Genomic DNA, 20,286 nt, shown 5'->3' with positions numbered 1-20,286 from the left:
TATGGCACAATCTACCATCAAACAATCTTTCCATATTAATATCATTGCCATAAAATATCTGTACAGCAATTTCACTGAAAATGATTAAAATAACATGTCAGTAATAGTGGAATATTACAGCCTATATTATAAACCATGATCAGTTCTTTTGCAGTAGACTCCAGTAAGCTACTTCATCGGCTCTCACCTCAATATCTCTGTGTTTATAGAGTAGCTATCTGGCTAGTAGCTTTCAAACAAAAACAGAAAAATGCAACTGGCTAATCCTGTTTCTCATCACAGTAGCTGGTATCTCACAGCATCTCAATGGATTTTAAGTCAGGACTTTGACTAGGCCACTCCAAAAGCTTAATTTTAATCTCATTCAGGATTTTCTGAGCAGAATTCATGGTTCTGTCAATTTGTTTGCCCAGGCCCTGTAGAATATTGTGATCAATGGTATTAAAAGCTGCATTGAGATCAAGCAACATAAAGAGACACAACCTTGATCAGAGGCTAGTAGCAGGTCATTTACTATTTTAACCAGCGCTTGCTCAGTGCTGTGATGAGGCCTAAAACTGACTGAAAGATTTCATGCATGTTATACCTTTCCATGCATGAGCTTAGCTGCTGAGTTACAACCTTTTTTTTTTTAGGATACTGGAGATAAAGGGGTAGTCAGATGCCATTTATCTTCTAAATGGGGCAACTTCGACTCTAAGCAATCGGTCACTTCATTAAGTTCTTTTGGAACAATCAATAAATCTGGGTAGTTGACTGGTTTCTGAACATGATTGTACTTTTGATCCAGTAGCAAGGCAAATTCCATATATTATGACCAAGATACATTTTAAATGTATGAGGCAGTGATCTTTCAGACTGGGGTACTGTGATTATTTTCTATATTTATGTCAACTATCAGCATTATATCAAGAATGTGCCTTAATGAGTGGATCTTATTATATTCTGAGTGATCCCTACTGAGTCTAATATAGCCTAATTTAGGCTACATACTCATTTGGTCTAGGGCAAGTCTCTAGTAAACAAAGTACATTAAATGCCTGATCAGTTAGAGTTTCCTTTACTATAAGCACTTAAGATTAGGGCTGCAACTACAAATTAATCAATTATTTTTCAGATTAAACAATTAGTTGGCTTATTTTCAGAGTATATTGAATATATATATATATAACTCCTACAGAACTCTTAGTTAAATAAGTCACTAATTTCAATACAGCATTACTGACATTTAGCAGACTATCACAGCATAACAAAATTGCAAAGTGCTTTTGTCAATCAAATGAGACCCCCAAACTAATCTAAGGTTACCCTTTTACTGATTCTGCAGACTATTTTTGCAATTATATGTCTTATCTGCATTTCAAGCCCTGATTTGCCCAATTCTGGCTAGACAAATTCAGAATAAATGCGAAATAAATTTCCGTTGCCTGTCTCACTAACTGACACACTCTGATGCCAGATTAATTTTACTTGCTGTGTGTGTGGGTGTGTGTGTGCAAGGCGAATCATCTTCAGTGTGTGGAATCGACTCCAAAGCTTTGGGGTTAACTCTCAGGTTTCAATGCCTGGAAACAGTGAATTGACTCTTTTTGGTAGAGACTCTGATGTGAACCGAAAGCAAGAATGATTGAATGACTTGACAGAAGATATATTAAAAATACAGAAAGGAAAAATGCTAAGAAAAAATTTTAAATTAGTGTTTGTCAACGCTAAATATTTTTACTACTTACAAGCTAACTGATTCAAATAACTTTGTTACTCACTGCTCAACACTGCATAATGCACATGCTTCAGGATTTTTGAAATGAGAAAACACTGGTCTCATAGACTATTCATTCGAGACCATATTCATTTTCAAAACATCGAGTTATACAAATAACTGACTATTGAGGCAAAATAGCATGAGATAACATTTTCTGATAGGGCAGGAAAGATAGATAAATACGATACAAATGTGCGATACAGCTAGAAAACTGTATAAGCTAGTACATAAACAGTCAATACACAGTGGTTAATAAGCATGGTTCAAGCAGATACAGTGTGCTTCCAATGCTTCTCACATTCTCACAAACGAATGATTAGAAATATTACTCACACAAAAACACGTTATGTCATGAGGCCAACAAGATTAGATAGTAGATTAATGCAAAGCGTATCCATATTTTATAGTAGTTTTTTTCTGTAGTAACATGCACTGCCATTTACATCGAATGCTTTTTTTTTTAGTCTAAATGAAGTGAAGTTGCATGCCACAGTGTGCTTCATAACACAGTCCAACTAATTGCTAATGAAATTTGCTGCCAACTATTTTTTATTATGGATTATTATCAATTTTGTCAATTAGTTGTTGCAGGCCTACTTTCCATGTAAGGGATCTAATAATTACCAGTCCTAGCTTCAGATCAAAGCTGCTGGTTGTGCATTTGATATGATCTAAATTTAGATGTTCTGCATTTTTATTTATATTGAGCTTAGGGAACAGGCGCAGTCTCAATATGGTGGAACTTGAATGACGCCTCAAGGCAGATAGTCAGTTTAGCCTTTTTGTCTGCTGGTTGGGACTGGCTCAGTATTGTCACAGATTGACTAGGCCTGTTATAAGACTGAAAAAAATAATGTTATAAGTTATGTTACAAGAAATGACAGCAGCACCTTCCCAAGTGGAATGGATACCATCCAGTCAGACTTGCCCTCAAAAGTATTCTAATTATCTATAAAGCACCCATTGCATTCAGAGCACCATTTGCACATTCAGCAGTACAGCGATCATAACCTGCTACAAGTTACCACACAACATTGGAATATGCCAAGAGCATACTATGCATCAGACATTGCTAATTTACACATATCTGCATATCATTAGCACCCAACTAAGGATAACTAACCTGCACTTGCTTAAGACCCTAAGATTCCCTGCAATTTCTGGGGCCCTGGCTGCAGGTATATATACTTATAACTACTGGTGCTCCTAAAGGCCTAGCTAATTTGGCATAGAATAGAGTCTCTTACAACCAGAGCACTTTCTAAAGGCTTTTCAGCGGGTGCTTTACCGAGCGAGGCAAACCTGTTGGACAGACAAATCGGAATGGAATGGTGCGCCTATGGGTGAGTCTTAGTGTCAGCCTTTGTTTGCTTTGTAGCTATACCATATACCATATACAGATTTGTCACCCATTTGATCTAATCTGAGAGCTCTAATGCCAGAGATGGGGGCTCATTATCTCTGCCTAAGGCACCTAAACTTCCCATACTGAATCTATACTCCTCCCACTATCACTAGTTCTCTCTAATGTCTGGATGCGCACTTCTGATGCACTTCTCTGACAGTATAGCTACTCGGAAGTAAAACTAATGATGGAAGAATAGCTAAACATCTTGCACTCAACACCTGAAGAAGACCAAGGTTGGCTATGCCAAAATATTGAGGAGCAGACTTGGTAAGAACAGTCACCATTTGCTGTCTTTAAACAAAAACATTCTTTCAAAAAAAAAATAGAGCAACTGACAAAGAATATTTAAAAATTGCAGAATTTCCTAGTGATGAAAAAAGCAGCAAGATTCTCCCGGCAAATAGATTAAAAAACAGGAAGGCACATCCCATGTGTGCATGAATGCTAGTGTCAAAAACCTTTTTGCCTGTACACAATGTTTATATACCCAAAACCCCAGGTCTTCTAAAACAACATATTTGTACTTACCCGTTTCTTCATTCTCTCCATCCCCAAACTTCTCCTCATTTTCCCTGTTGGCTTCCTTTTCCTTATCTGTAATGTACTCCCCATTCTGGTACTTGCGGTTCCTGCATCGCTTTCTCTTTTTTGCAGAGGCCAGGTCTCCTCCCTCTGCCACCTGAGCAGGTCTAATATTGTCTGTGTCCCCACCTTCAGGCAGAGGATTGAGACGAGGCCTGCCCCGAGGTCGCCTGAGTGGGAAAACAGGACTTGGCAAAAGTGTGGAAGAAGGGGATTCTGGGGGAGGAGGAGGAGGAGGAGTAGGAGGAGAAGCAAAGCTCCAGTCTCGCAGCAAAGCATCGTCAGTGCGTCGGCGCCCTCGTTTTGGCCTTGGAGAGGACACTTGCTGCAAGTTAGATTCCTTACTGGGCTGATCAGTCTTGGTGAGGGAGGCAGTGTCTACCTGCACACTTCTGGCTGGGTTGTTTTCAAAATCTAGAGAAACCACCAAGGACAGACATTCAATAATGCCTCCCCAGGAAAAAGAGTTGAAAGAAATTCAATCTAATGAGTTCAAATGAAATTATTAGTTAGGTATATAGTGAGGGGAAATAAGTATTCAGACACTTTTGTTTTTGTTATTTAGTATATTTCCAGTGGCATCTGGGGGTTTATATACTACATACTATACGCACATATACACACACACTTTGGTGGTGGATGCTCCACTAATACTAAGACTAATACTAAACACAGCCAAATCAATTTTACTGTACCAAGACAGTTAAGAGGACCATTTTTGCTCCCTGACGTTTGAATTAAAATCCTGGGCATTGTTCTGCCTTCTTGTTTAATTTTCAGTCTCTCTGAAGTATGAGCATCAAAAGATCTTTCTAAATTCAGGTCAACAACAGAGTCTATCAAAAAGCAGCTAAGCTTCTAGATGAAGAAGGAAGTGACAGCTAGCTAGCTAGACTTATAAACAACAAATTTCAGAAATGAAGCAAATAATCAAACAGGACTTTATACTTACCGTATATACAGTTACAATATTTACAAATTACACCACTACTGCATGCTCCAAGCAATTCCAGCTGGTGCTGATATGTTTAAGTTTGAGATGTCAGTCATGTTCATTCTCGTTTCGGTCATTAGCAGTTGGTTACGAGGCTCCACCCCTTTGAGAGATCTACGAGTTATCATAAGGAGAAGCCATGTGCCCAGAGGCGGGACATGTTGAGATGTTTTTTTTTTTCCTGTGCAAAACACACCTGCCCACTCAAAACAATGTGTTAAAAGCCTGATGTCTAATAAGCGTTAATCTTTCGGCCTATTAAAACACTACGTACACAAACATGTAATAAACACTAAGAGATGGACAAGGCTCCACTGTGTGTTTATTAGCGCTGTGTCAGGGGCTTTTAAGGAGATTTTCATGCCGGCTGCACTATCTGCCGAAAATAGTTTTATGAACGAACAGTACGATATTGCAGTGAGATATTAGATCCTTTGATTTGCTAAAATATTGAATTACACCGAGATTGATGAATAATGTAGACACTGGTAAACATTTCATTACCGCATTTTAATGAAACTTAAGGGGAAGCTGGGTTTCCTTTATAGTCTTAAAACAATTGCCTGTGTTCCAGTGCCTATATCCACTTCAAACTTAGACACATAAGGGCCTTTCGCACCGCTTTAGTTCCAGAACTAAATTTACAGTACTAAAGTACTGGGCGATTTTGCGCGAACTATTTCCCAGTACCGTTTAAAGGGTTGCATTCGCACCGACAGTGGGCACTAGGAAGTGACGTAAGCCGGTCGACAGCGACGTCATTTGTGAGCGGCGTTCAACAACGAAAACAAAGAAGAACACCGCAAACAACCAGAGGATGGAGGACACTGTGATCGGAGCTGTGTTTTTGTTGTGTCTCGTGGATTTCACAATAATGGACATGTACGACGTATATGTAAAGCGATTGAAAGAACAGTATGTTTACATGGCGGTTGAGGGTGTTTTCGTACGCGTTTGGCCAATCAATGTCTACTTACGTCAGGGATAGTGCCAGTTGTGCTGGTTAGAGCTAATTTGGTTCTCGAAAAAGGTAGCACGGTACAAAAATCGCACCCAGTTCCGGAGGTGCGAAAACGCCAAAAAGTGGGTAGTTCCACAATTAGTTCAGGTACTATGAAAAGGTACCCGCAGTGCGAAAGGCCCTATAATGGGCCTCATTTGTCAAGCTGGATACGAACGAATTTATTGGTAAATCATTTATTGGAGCATTTACACAAGAAATTTAGCATTGGGGTAAATCCAAAAAAAAGTTTGGAAAAACATTTATATTCTTCTCGTGCTCATGGGTGTGTGTAAATTTACGCATATGAAGATAAATTAATTGAGCAGTTTCAGTTCATATAAATGATTATTTTTTAATCACAAATTTTGCTGTAAAGTTTAAATAGCTTGTGTAGCTATTTCAATTACATACACAAATTTAATGACAATTTTGTGAAACCCAGTCATTTCAAATTAATTAATGAAATATTAAATATGAAAAAAATGAAAGCAAGTCAACACAAATCCATAAATTACGACAAATCAGACAAGTCATTCAATTAAGAAGAAAAGGCACTAAATAAAAGGAGGACGGTCTGCACTGGCTCAGCATAAATTGGTTCTGTGTGATACATCATCTTCTTTTAGTGCAACACTTTATTAGTGCCTGATTTTATAAGTGACTGATTTGGTATGTCTTAAGCTGTAATGTGCCGTATACTGTAAGTGCTGTAAGTGCGCAAGGGATTTCTGGCCAAGTCACTTAAAAAATAATAATAATAATCATAGAGGATTCCCTGTGTGATGTGCTTGCTGTTCATGATCTGATAGGTACAGTAGATATACAGTACTGCGCAAAAGTCTAGTTACCAAACAGAAAAATGTTTATATATCAATAAAGAAAATAACATATCATGTAACAGACCACTTTTCAGACAAAAAAAAAAACAAAAACAAACAAAAAAAAAAAAAAAAAAAAAAACATAATGAAGGCTGCTGGGTTTTGCATGCAAAAAAAAAAAGAAGCAAGTGCGACAGTCAAAAAAGTTTCCAGAAAAATTGTGGCAGATTCTCCAAAATGCTCAGTAAAACTTGCTAGCCAATTTCCTTATAAAACTGCACAAATTGTACTTGAGACTACAATCTTTTTTTTTTTTTTTTTTAAAGTAAAGGGTTGTCACACCAAATATTGACTGTTTAGCTTACTACTGTTTACTGTTCCTTATAATATTTTATATGTAGAAACTTTTAATTTAATTACTTTTGAAGACATCATTGCTTTACAGCATTTTTTAAGACTTATGCACAGTACAGTATATTTTCTCCATTTTCATGTCAAATTCTTTTCCCCTCACTTAACTCACAACTAATTCACCTTTTTGATAATTTGGCTGCAGATTTTGGCCTTTTTAGGTGATGTTATATTGTTAAATAAAATATATTTTTATTGGCATAGATGCAAGATATGTGCAATCCTTCTTTCTCCAAAAATGACAAGCTGAATTATCGCCAAGGAGTTCTATTTTTGTTTGGCCTGACCAGAGTATACTGTTCCAAAAGAGTTCCAATTTGTTTAAATGCTTGTCTAAGTGCATCTCTGTGCTTCTTTTATAGCAGAGGAGTTTTGCATGGGGTGTAGAAATGGAGATGATTGTTGTGCAGTTCATTGCTTATTGTTCTCTGCGTAACTGCTTTTCCTGCTGCTTTCAGATTGTCCTGCAACTCTTTTAGAGTAAATACTGGCTTCTCTCTTACCTTCCTTATCATTAGTCTGAGAGCAAGTTGTGAAATCTTGCATTGCAGACCTGTCCAGGGATGATTAGTTGTGGTTCTACCTGCATATTATCATATCATATTATCAAATCAATTGTACTGGCAGGGATGTCTTTGCTACATCAAATGCTGTTTAATAATGTTGTCCCTGAGAACTGTAAGAAGCTTCTTCACCTTCACCCAGCTGCTAGTTGTTGTGTGAAATATTCAATGGCAACATCTCTCATAATGACACCAGGTACAATTTGCACAAGAACATTTTTTACAGCATTTATATCTAGTACTTGATTTATTTTTATGTAACCTTTACATGCAGTCCGCTCCAAAAGCATTGGAACAGCCAGGCCAATTTTTTTTGTTTTTGCTATAAATTTGGATTTGAGATTAAAAGATGAATATGAGATGATAGATCCGAATCTCAGCTTTCATTCCCTGATATTTACATCTAGACATGTTAAATGCACCATTTGATTGAACCCACCCATTCTACAAGTGATCAAAAATATCGGAACATGTGACTGACAGGTGTTTCTTGTTGCCCAGGTGTGACCTGTTAGATTGATTGTTCAAACAATTAATAGCTCTGAATGTCTACTCTTGGTTCCAGCCCTGGGTTTCACCTGTGAAGACTCCATTTGTTGTTAAAAAAGATATCAAATGCAGTCTTCATCGATCAGAGCCACTGCATAAGCATTGGGCATAGCCAATAAAACAATTTTGAATGTCCTGAAAAAGAAAGAAACCACTAGTGTACTAACAACCAGACATGAAACAGGTCGGCCAAGAAAAACAACAGCAGGTCATGACAGACACATTATGAGAACTGTGAAGAAAAATCCAAATACAGTCAGTGACATCACCAGCATCCACAAAGCAGAGGTAAAGGTATCACAAACCATTGTTCAAAGAAGAAGAGTTAGAACTTAGAAATATAGAGGCCATACCACAAGATGCAAACCACTCATCAGCAGCAAGAATCAAAAAGCCAGATTGGAATTTGCAAAGAAGTACAGAGATAAGCCACAAAAGTTCTGTAACCAAGATTAACCTCTACCAAAGTGTGGAGAAAGAAAGGATCTGCTCATGATCCAAAACATACTCATTGGTGAAGCACGATGGAGGTAGTGTCATGGCTTGGGCTTTCATGGGTGCTTCTGGAGTGGGCTCACTAATCTTTACTGATGATGTAACTCATGATGGTGGCAAGAGAATGAATTCAGAATTCTACAGAAACATTCTGTCTGCCAATTTACAGAGAAATGCATCCAATCTAATTGGGAGGAACTTTATCATTCAGCAAGACAATGATCCAAAACACACTGCAAACACAAAAAATTACCATCAGGAGAAAAAAGCAGTAGGCTTAAGACTGGACAAGTCAATCACCAGACCTTAACCCAATTGAGCATGCATTTCACCTCCTGAAGAGGAGACTGAATGGAGAAACCCCCCAACCCCCCAAAACAAACAACTGAAAGAAGCTGTGGTACAAGCCTGGAAAAACATCATCAGATTGGAATATATAGAAGAAAAGAAGAATGCAACAGTTTGGTGATGTCAGCGGGTCACCAGCTTGATGCAGTTATTGCAAGCAAGAAATATGCGACCAAATATTAAGTCACTGTTTACTTTAAGACTATCTGTTCCGATACTTTTGCTCACTTAAAATTTGGTGGTGTATACTGTTCTAAGTTGTTCAACACATCTAGATGTAAATATAAGCATATGAAAGCTGAAATTCTCATCTATTGTCTCATCTCACATTCATCTTTTGATATATATATATATATATGTGTGTGTGTGTGTGTGTGTGTGTGTGTGTGTGTGTGTGTGTGCGCGTGTCCAAATACTTTTCCCCCAGTCAATTTTGTTTCTTAAACCTACTATCGTTCTTTAAGCTTTTTTGTTCATATTTATAAGTGCAAAGACAAAAGACATTATGTTTGTAAATTAGAAGTGGATATGTACAATGGAAGTATATTAAATAACAAAAACAAAAGTGTCTGAACAGATTCGTTACCGGGTTTGCTGCAGGCAGGTTGCTCCGTTTTAACCGGAGTACTCTTTCCTTTGTGAATCTTAGCCCCACTTTCAGGGATTGGACATGTGCTCTCCTTCAGCGGGCTCTCCTTCAGCGGGCTCTCCTTCAGCGGGCTCTTCTCTGCAGTAGATGATGTACCCTTCTTCTGTTGCAAAACAAACATGGCAAAATGCTATCTTCTCTCCTCTGTTACAAGATGGCTTAATGAAAAGCACTGTTAATGTTAGTTAAATATCTGTTATTATGTAGTTAAAGGAAAAGATCCACCCTGAAAGACTCCCCCCCCCCAAATTCTGAGTTGACTTTTTTGACATGAACTACTACTTTCAACAAGTTGGTCTATTTTCACTTTGGTTAATGGTTTCTTACATTAAACACAATGCCTTTCAACTGCCCACTGATAGTGGTGCCAGTGGGATTTAGCCCTTGCTGCACCTCTAAGAGACTGATGCAGCAGTGCTTTAGTTATTTAGTCCGTCCGGCTCTCTCAGCTTCTCATCTGTATATTATGCTCAAACAAATAAGCTTCGAAAGCTTCAACTTACATGCTAATACCGCTGTCAACACCATCAAGCTTGTCATCTCTTAGACTGCTAATTAGCCGAACCGAGTCTCTGTAGTAACTCAGCACAACTGCATCTATACACAACTATATCTGCATTTTATTCCAGAACTTTGAGTTTGCTATCTCCACTACTTCTACTTCTCATTAATATGACATTGAATGTCACTGGAAAATGGCGAGAAGAGAAGCTCTTGCTCTTTTTTCCCCCAGAGCTAATAGCAAAATCTGACCATGATTCCTTATGTCTGAGATCCTTGAAAATTTTTCTCCTATTACACAACATTGTAACTGCACAGAAAATAATGAATGATGAAAAATAACACTACCCAACAAATTAGCACCAGAATTTCTAAACACATCACAAATATTCCAATATAAACATATTTAATGTGTTTTGCTTTCGTTTAAGAAACCAAATGAAAACCATGTCTACAATGTAACATCTAGCTTACTTATATAAATATATCTTACTTTTTTAGAGACAGGGGCTTGAACTACCGTAGCACTTTCCTTCATCCGAGGTTTTTTCTTCAGTGTTGCAGTCTTTTTTAATGTTTCAGGAGAGGTCTTCTCCTTCTTCCTTGGTTTCTTCTGTTTGGTGACAGATACTTTTCCTTTGGAAACATTATCTTTTTTACCACCATTCATTTTTTCTCTCCTTCTGCCTCTGCTGTAGTCTGGTGCTGAGGGATGGATATGCTCTCCAGCTTTGAATTAGAAGCGAGTTCTCTTTGTACTGCAGGGTCTTCTCTTGATTTCTCCTCTGGATCTGGAGCCAGCATGCTGTCCTTCTTGCCAGATTTAATACTAGATGCACATCTTTTCTTAGGCGTGCTGGGCTCTGACTTTTGGCCTGTGAAATTTTCTAATTGCTTTGCCTGTTTGTCATGGCACTTCTCTTTGGGCACAAAAACAGTTGTGGCCTCCTGCCTGTTGTCCACTGTTGCATCTGTAAACGGGGGAACTGCTACCTGTCTTAGAGTCCTGCAGCTCTGAAGTTCCGCAGGGTGGAAAGCCAGTGGCTACGTTTGCTGCACTGGAGGGTTCTGAGACCTGCTGATCAAGTTGACCACCCTCAGGCTTCCTGGATCCCACATTTGACAGATTACAGTAGTTTTCACCCAGTCAGTGCAGTGGTCTCAAGAGCTTTCTGCTTTACTATCGACTCCAGGTTGGATAGAGGGGAATGGGTTTTCTCCCATTTTTCCTCCTTTACATTAGTGGGGCTTAGTTCACATTTATGAAACAAGGGGCCATCACAACTCAGGTTGCCTTTGACCTTAGATTGGGCTTGGCTCTGAGCCGGTCGCTTCTGCAAAGACATCCCCTGGAAAAGTGGTTGGTGCCACAATGGTTTACCTGGGGGTGTATATGGAATCCCTGCTTTTCCACCTGAAGTCCTAGGGGATTGCGAGTTTGTAGAAGTAAACAGTGGCTTGGATGAAAGCTCTTGCATTCCAGGAGAGGTAGTACTAGCAGAAGTACTACCAGATTGCTTACCACCTTTATTTTGCCTATCACCTTTAACCGCGAAAGGTGTCTTCTTGCCTCTGGAGGCCAACTGTTCACCTTGATCAATAATCGAAATGGTCTCTTGCTTGGCAAATATCTGAACGTCTTCAACAAATGCAGCACTTTTCCCATCCTTGCTGCGCAAGGTAGAGGCTAGTATAGGGCTTGCTACCCCTACATATGTTCCTGGGAGGTTGTTTAAGGAACCTTGAGATGAGCCTTTGCCCCATGACGCACTTGGTTCCAAATTGTGATTGCTGAGTTTCGAGGTGGATCTCTGGGCTGAGCCATTTCGCTGGGTGTCTGGTAGAATGGCATAAGTAGAGGCAGAACCAAAAGTGGAAGTCTGAGGCCTTTTGGGGGCATGGGAATTCTTTTGATGAGGCTCAAACAAGCATTGCTCAGTTGTGGCAGTCGGGCTGTTTTGAGCATCCTTAATGCTTTTTTGGCGCTTGGATTTTGAAGATAAGTCAAGAGGTACATCTCTGGCCTCTGGAGGACACAGAGTATTGTGTTCCTCAGTAGATACAGTCTTCGGCTTCAAATATGCCACAGAAGTCTTTTCGCTTCCTCTGTATGGGGGACATTTCTCTACAAGGCTTAGAAGCCTGCTCTGAGTGGTAATGTTGGCCAGCGCTGAGCTACAGCAGATGGCAGCAGTGGGAGAGATAGTATAATGAGTCAGTGGGGCTGAAGCTTGTGTGGCCTGTTGCGCTGGGAGAGCAATAGCTGGGCTAACAGCAGAGGAAATTGTTGATTTGTGCTCTCCTACACCTTTGCCACCCTTTGCGTTAGAAACATGTTCACATCGCCCTTTAGATGCTGATGACGGTGGTTTCTTCTCAGCAACGCCTCGACCCACAGAAAACTGATAAGGGTAGGTTTTGAGCCTTGGAGTCGTACTTGAGCCAGAACACGGCACTGGACAGTCCTTTTGAAACTGACTAGCTGTGGCTTCTCTCAGAGCGGCAATCTGGCCCAATCCTGGGGGCAAGGTGATCTTACAAAGAGAAGAAGCAAAGTTTGCAGATGGAAGGAAAGCAACAGGTTGGCCTGGTTTAAAGAGGGTTGAACATGGAAATCCCGGAGAAAGGCTGATAACAGGTTGGGTAGGCCCAGTGCTATGAGGAGCTTTCTTATTTTGGGTCACACTATTGTGAACCAAGCTCATCAAGTCCTCTGAGCCAACCTTTTTACCACAAGGCCAGTGTTGAGTCGGGAAGGCAGCAGCACCTTCAGCCTGGGCTTTGGGAACTTCTGTCCTATCGGGTAACGGCGTGCTAAAAGAATCAGTACTGAACACAGCATTGTTGCGAAGATGGGAAGGAGGGACTTCGGGACAATGGTTTGAATTGCTGGTCTTGCTAGCCTTGCTGGCATCTGAGCAGACGCCAGGCATTTTGCAGTCTGTAGATGTCCTCAGCTTGTTCTGCTGTCCGTGAGGTACGTCTCCTCTGAGTTCAGGAGGCAGTGTCTGCTGTGGATTCCCCACCATGCTCTCTGACAGCTGTGTAAGGGCACTGCTCTCTTTGCTCACTGTGCCTCCATCCCCTACATTCATTGGTGAGGGATCCACCTGGTCAAATAATAAGAAAGTTTGGTAAATCCAAAGCCTGTGTAAAAATAAAAAATATTAAAATAAGCACTCTTCTAATATCACATATGATTATCACCTGCATAGGCGGTTTTTTTTTCAACACAGCATTCCTTTGAGTGTCAACAGATGTGCATTTACAAGAATTTCTTCTACATATGGCACAAAGCTAAAGATACAAGGAAAATGTCAAAGTCTGTAATCACTTTATATGATTAAATTATTAGAGTTATTCAAATATTCAGACCTGTCCATGCAGCACTAGCAAAGAACAAAAACATGCCCATAAGAGACAGTGAGGTACACAGTACATTGCATAACTAAAACCTTCCAAATTCACACTATTTAAAAAATTTAATCTGTCTGTACTCTAATCTAAACAAGGTTTATGAAAGCAAATATATAAACTCAGTGTTGGAATATTACAACCTGCTGATATTTGGAATTTTGGTAATGCCCAATTATTTAAGTCAAAATTTATCCAGTTAGAAACTTTTACATTGTAATCACATTCAGTGTTTCATGTATTATGTCACTAAGTAGAAAAATATTGCAAATCATGTATGCTACCATTTTCAAAATAATACAAAATAATATAGCTTGGCTACATAAAATCTCTCAAACTAAGACATAAAAATTAAAATCTCTGAAATCTATTGTATCTTAATTGCAGTGAACAGATATTCTCTTACAGCTATAAGAATTGTGTCTTCCAGGAGGCCAGGAAAAACACTTAATTGGTAAAAGTATAAATTATATCCACAGTGCCTTCTCAGTTGAACCTTTTAAAATGATGATGATTTTCATTACCAAGGTTTCATTACCAAACTATAAAATTTAAATGAATATTTCTAACTAAAGAAGGCAGTGATTTGAGAATTTAAAAAATACAACTAAGAAAGGCAAAATGCCAAACCTTTAATGATTTCAGAGAACGAGGGGCCAAACAATGGCCAAAAAAAAAAGAAAAAGTTATGTCATAGATTAGGAATCAGCTCAAGTTTAACTTTTAATGTTTAAACACTTAATTCAGGAATACATAAACCAGTCATTATTGCATAAATATGCATTTAAGAACCCATTGCATAATTCTTTTTCCATAGCAAGCTTTACAAGCAAGGGTACTATAACTCTGAGGCCAGGAGTTGCATAAACCTTTTTCTCAGCTCTTGCTTGTTCTCTAGTATGAAATGTTAAGAATCAGGGCTAAGAAGCTAGTTGGAAACTTCCTGTTAGAGAGGTTCCTTACAAAAGATGTCACAATTTCCTTTAAACTGAGACTTAAGATGAAATAAATATATTTACCATAGATGGTGTCATATAACACAGTTTGTAAAATAATAACCAAATATTCATATAATCAAGTGAGTATCTCTACTGATGTCTGTTGAGATATTGAGATATACTTAAAAGCAAGTATTAGTTTCAAGATAGGTCACCTGAACTGCAAGTCCTAATCTGATTTTCAATGTTGAGGGTGAGGCTCGGTTAAAGACTTAAATACAGATAAAATGAGCTATATATGCTTAACCTGATATTTAGACCCAAAGAGAAGGAAGTGCCTGTATTCACTGGCTGGATGGATTGCTCAGTGAGAGAGAGGGAAATGGAGTGGAGAGGCATCCTGATTCAGTGAACCCACCATTTTCTCAGTGAAAGTGATAAACAATTCCTCAGAGATGTTATAGTACAATCATCTAAATCATGGAGTAGCTACAAGGTGTTAAGATTTAGAAACAGGTAAACTAGGTGGAAAAACCCACAATCGGTTAAAAAGAAAAAAAAAGGTAATGTCTTTTTTTTTTCATTTCAGAAATCTTATGCTGCTCTGGTATCAACCCAACTTTCACTGTATTTTTTCCTGACAGTGTGATCCTTTTACTGTACTCCTTCAGAATGGACACGATCAAAGGAGACCAAGCTTTAAACAAAACTGCTTAGGCCTTGCATGACAGTGGGTCTTGCAAATACAGCTGCTAGCTGCAGATGTTTTACTGGTATATTGCAGTTTATTTCTGAAGGTATCATGAATGAATGAATGAATGAATTTTACATGATTGATTCATCAAATTTGGTATACTTTTTAAAAATAATGTCAAGAAAAATCCCAGGATCTAGTGGCTAAATTAAGAAAAATCTTCTCAAGCCCATAAAAGATTTGATCCAGGGTTCTATTAATGTGAATATTCCTGATTAAGCTTGATAGTGGCACAAACAATAGAATGTGAATTTAAAAAAAATTGTGAAAAGCACTATTTACATTAGGCACAGGTATAGTCCCATCCCAGCATTATCATGTCCCATTTAATCCAGCGGGGCCAATTCTAGCTAATTTAATACAATACTTAGTTAGAATCCTGGGAAGTCCCCTGAGGATACCAAGTATTGTGAAGCATAATGAGTATTAGAATATCAGATTTATTTTGATAAGAAAGCATGAGCTGGGTGTGGAGTTTGCCAATAAATGTGAGAGGAATGATGTTTGTCTCATAGCCTCAAAAAGCTAGGCCAGTAATTGTTACAACAAGCCACTACATAATTAGAGAAAGAAGATGTCAGGCTGAAACGTGGCTTCATCCGATAAACAACTGAAGCGTTTCCATGAAAACAAACAAAAAACAAACAAATACACATATAGCACCTATAGCAGGACATCCAAACCTGAGTGCTGAATGGAGGAAATGTGACTTACTCAGTAACTGTATAGTTCATCTGAGGTGCTATTTACAGTATATCAGTATTAATAGTGGATAATGTCCTTGAGTAGCACAATAAATAATTTCTCTAAAAAAATCATCCCGAAATACTGTAACTCGAACAACAACAACAACAACAACATCATTTCCCATGACTAGTGCACCTGATCAGAAGCAGCTGGAGATGACTGAAATTACTGCTATGTAGAAAAACGCCTGTGAAAACGCGAACTATACAGCCTCTGGGTCTCACACACGCTCACACACACACACTCTCACACACACACACACACACAGCCTGTGTATCTGCACAGCGCACTCTTCCTCTCAGAGGTCAGGCGAGTGTGGCTAACGGACACCAGCACAGTGTTTATGAGGAAAGTTTAGCGGCTCACGCGAGCTCTCCTCGTCGCAGGTTTCGGTGCTCTAGTGACCAGAGCTCGTTACTTCTGCTCACACCCCTCACAGGAGAAACGCCGAACTAAGCTCTAGCCTAAACACACGAGGCAGTCGGCTGGGGTGAAGCGAGAGCCTGATGCTCGGGTCGCTGTTTGAGATGGTCAGGAAAAGGCAGGGCAGAGGACTCGAACCTCGGCTCCTGAGCACACTCTCTCCCGGTGTGTGTGTGCGCGCGCGCGTGTGTGTATGTGTGTGTGTGTGTGTGTGTGTGAGAGAGAGGGAGAGCAGCGCAGAGCCCCACAGCTCACACACACAAAGGAGACGCTACAGCGATACAGGATGCGGGGTTGAAACCGAGTGTCGTATGGACACCGCCGATTTCCCCCCTGATAACAGACTGCAAAAGATTTTTAAAAATCTAAGAATAAGAATGTCCCCTTTGCTTAAACTCAGGCTAGTGCACTCGCTGATGAACAATCAGGCGATCACACAATACAGAAAGACGCCGCCGATTCTCAGGTGGAAATGTTCTGTTTAAAATGAGGCCAGTAAATGAAAGAAAGTGCCGGCGATGGAAGGGTGAGGCACACACACACACACACACACACACACACACACACACACACACACACACACACACACACACACACACACACACACACACACACACACAGGGCGATGTAGTTCTTGTGAACGGGCAGGATCGGAGAGAGACTTGGCGCATGCAGTGAAAAGGAGCAGTGTTGTTGATGTACACACTCGTGTGGCCGCGATCGAGCACGAAACTAAGCCCACGTCCCTCGCGATGGACAGCAGTGCTGCCGATCAGAAACTAACAAGCCTCATAGTGTGCAAACTGAGCAAGCCTGAGCGCATCTCTGGGTGACCACGAGTGTGTAGTCCAACTACAACAACGCCTTCCTCATCGCGGAGAGCGAGGCAGAGAGCGAGGCAGAGAGCAGGGCAGACAACAGTGCGAGCTGAAAGCAGCCACATGAGGAAACATCGCACTTTGGCTCCTCGAACTCTGCACATTCACCCTCTGTAGGCTGCTGAAACATGTCACACACAAGTACCGAGTGTGCTGGGCGATGCAAAGAGCCGGATCCTTACTTAGCATTGAAGCTGCACCGCTCAGATCCCTGCGCAGCAAAGTCTCCTCCGAGCAACTATCGATCTCTATTACACTGTTTGCAAATGTTAAGGACAAGCCGTGTGTCATCGCACAGAAATGTCTCCGATACGGTTTTTCATTCGTCCCATATCGGAGCAATCCGGTATCCGCGGTGTTAGAACATAAACACAGCCCAGACCCGATGTCTCTGTCCACTCAGTAATTCCCAAAGGTAATTAGCGAGCCAGATAACGATGTCAAACAGTACAAACAAACACCAACCCGCTGGAGCCACAGCACCGGAGCTACGGGTGCATCGAGAGCACACGATTTTAATCCCGTCGGCGGCAATTCACTGAGCTCGACGATTTTCGGTTCCGAAAGTCCGTGGTGGTGGAGGAGGAGGTGGAGGAGGAGGAGGAGGTGGTGGTGGTGGTGGAGGAGGCGGGAGGGGGTTTCGTCAAGACAAGCCGTGCTGTAGCTCACAGGCTCTGGTCTGGTGGGAGAGAGGGGGAGATGGAAGGACCGCTAGTATGGGAGTTGTAGTACTCGAAACCCCACACCCTGGCGCTGCCGGCTCCGAGAAGGGAGGAGCAGGGACTGCAGGTACCGGCATGCAACGCTCGAGTCCAGCCGCTCAAGGGGAAAGGGGATCGCAACGGTGCGCTAAACTGAAAAAAAAAAAAAAAAAAAAAAAAAACCCTTCCCCAAGTAACAAAGTGGAAATATGCCGCCTAATTACGAATACGCTACGCGTCCCACAAGCAATGCGGATGATATGATTAGACTCTACTCTCCACATAATGTAGAGGATATCTCCTGAAATTGCGGGTCACGTTGTGGGAAGTCTGTTGAAAGCGGGCGGGAAAAAAAAAAAAAAAGAGTTGAAGAGGTGCTGGCTGATTGTGTACCTCTGCACGCGAAGTCGCGAGCTCTGAACCAACACACACACACACACACACACACACACACTCCAGCTCACCATGCCTCCGATTTCCACACACACACAACCGACAGTCTATCAAGCACGATGAAGGGATAAACACCTTTAATATATAGGCTATTGTCTGGATTATTTTATAGACTGGAGCACAGAGCAAATCTCTAAAGAAAACAACTTTTCTCCACTTGTTCCTTCACAAAAAACCACGACCAACCGTCGCCCTTCGATTTCTTACGACCAGTTTCACCCTGAAACACAGAAATACTCCTCCATACCGACATTTGCATGTTATATCCTCAGGACTGAATCCTTCTCATTCTACAGCAGGCTTTTCAAAAACACTTGTGGAATCTGATTGTAAGGTTTTTTTGACATTATGATGTCTAACATGCCAACTAATTACATAAAAGGCAGAATTAATTCAGTTTTCTAATTTTTACATACCTGAACATGGGTTTTTATTATTATTATTATTGTTATTATTATTATTATAAGGGACACGAGCTCATATTGTTAACAGTTATCCTAAATGATAAAAAAAGCACCTGAAATGATTGTAAACCATATTATGATTAGAATAGCCATTTCCTTTAGAATTAAAGGTGCAGTTACTAAATTTATGTGGAAAAAAATTTATTTTCCATGGTCTATAAGCTGGTCTATAAGTAGAAATAGAACCTCACAAATGGGCCATAATTCTGCATCACAATTATTGAACATTACTCTAATAACAATAAAAATAGGCCTTGTAAAAGTTTGAAGAAAAAAAAAAAAGGAATGCTACATGGATTTGTGGTTATGCACAATTCTATGAAATAATACAGAGGTTACCCTACATGTTAAAGATGTTTATCCCTTCACCATAGTTGACAGTTTGTCAGTGGTGTGTAGAAAATGGTGGTGAGTTGGAGTGTTAACGTTAGTTCACAGCTTGCATGCAGACATACAGAATCAGCCAGCACCTCTTCAACTCCTTTCTTTCCTCCTGCTTTCAACAGACTTAACAAAATGTGACCCATAATTTCAGGAGCTATCCTCTAAATTAGATGTACACTATATTCTTATATCATCTTACAATCATTGCTTCATGGTTATTAGCTGTTCCCAATGTGACACCTAATAACACAAATATTAGCCATTTTAAAAGTAAAAAAAAAAAAAGGCATGGTCCATAAACGTATATAATCGAAGTCTGGGGGTCCCAAGAATACAACGACAGGTACCATCTCTGTCCCTCTCTTATGATAAGTGCCAACTATTCTCACTTTTTCACCTCAGAAAAAGCTGAGGCGGTTGACCATATACCACAATACCACAAAGAACGTGTTTTGCTTCATACATGCTGTGTTTAGCTAATTGGTGTAACTAATGAAATAGAAAAATAAAACAGTGTATTGGGAGGTGTCTATGACAGGAAAAATATTTTCTAAGTGATTTCTATTTGTTTTCCTAAAATATTTAGCTGATATTTAACTATATAGCATCTACTGAAAAGAAGTAATGTTGAATGTCCTAATGACGTTAGTAATATAATGCTTACTGAAAGCAATCATAACTGCTGAAGAGAGTAAATAGTTAAGGTTTTCAAAACATAAAAAGTTAACAAGCAACCCTTATTGTTCAAGTGTAATAAATAAATCAAGTATATAAATTCTGTCTTTATATAGCCAGCCTTCCAGTTACATCCTAACTCTTCCTGGTCATGCATCCTTTTTTCCTTTCATCTTCACCCAGACTGCATCTTTTGGGCTCTGGCCAGACACAGTGTGACTTTACAAGCACAACTTTTAACAGTGTGCTGAATGCACTGCTCAATGAAGCTTTTATGTTTGTGGGGGCAGCACGATTCAGGGCCACACACCAGAAAAAGGCTTGTTTTCTTGCTCAGGGTTTTAACATTTATAACTTTTCATTCATTCATT

At 39.9% G+C, this 20,286-nt stretch overlaps 1 protein-coding gene across 1 annotated transcript in view; it reads right to left on the bottom strand.

Annotated features, from left to right (window-relative positions):
- bcorl1 (BCL6 corepressor-like 1) overlaps window positions 1-18,100 on the bottom strand; it is a 37,413-nt gene extending 19,313 nt beyond the window's left edge. Inside the window, 7 exon segments of the mRNA XM_053235516.1 lie at window positions 3,699-4,166; window positions 9,521-9,686; window positions 10,578-10,759; window positions 10,762-11,059; window positions 11,061-11,228; window positions 11,230-13,194; window positions 13,292-18,100. Of these exon segments, the coding sequence (XP_053091491.1) occupies window positions 3,699-4,166; window positions 9,521-9,686; window positions 10,578-10,759; window positions 10,762-11,059; window positions 11,061-11,228; window positions 11,230-13,194; window positions 13,292-13,297 (3,253 nt within the window). The 5' untranslated portion in view covers window positions 13,298-18,100.
- Window positions 18,101-20,286: the final 2,186 nt, after the last annotated feature.

Source organism: Pangasianodon hypophthalmus, chromosome 7, assembly GCF_027358585.1.
Source record: "Pangasianodon hypophthalmus isolate fPanHyp1 chromosome 7, fPanHyp1.pri, whole genome shotgun sequence".
Lineage (NCBI taxonomy): Eukaryota > Metazoa > Chordata > Actinopteri > Siluriformes > Pangasiidae > Pangasianodon > Pangasianodon hypophthalmus.
This window is presented reverse-complemented; position numbering and strand designations above follow the sequence as displayed.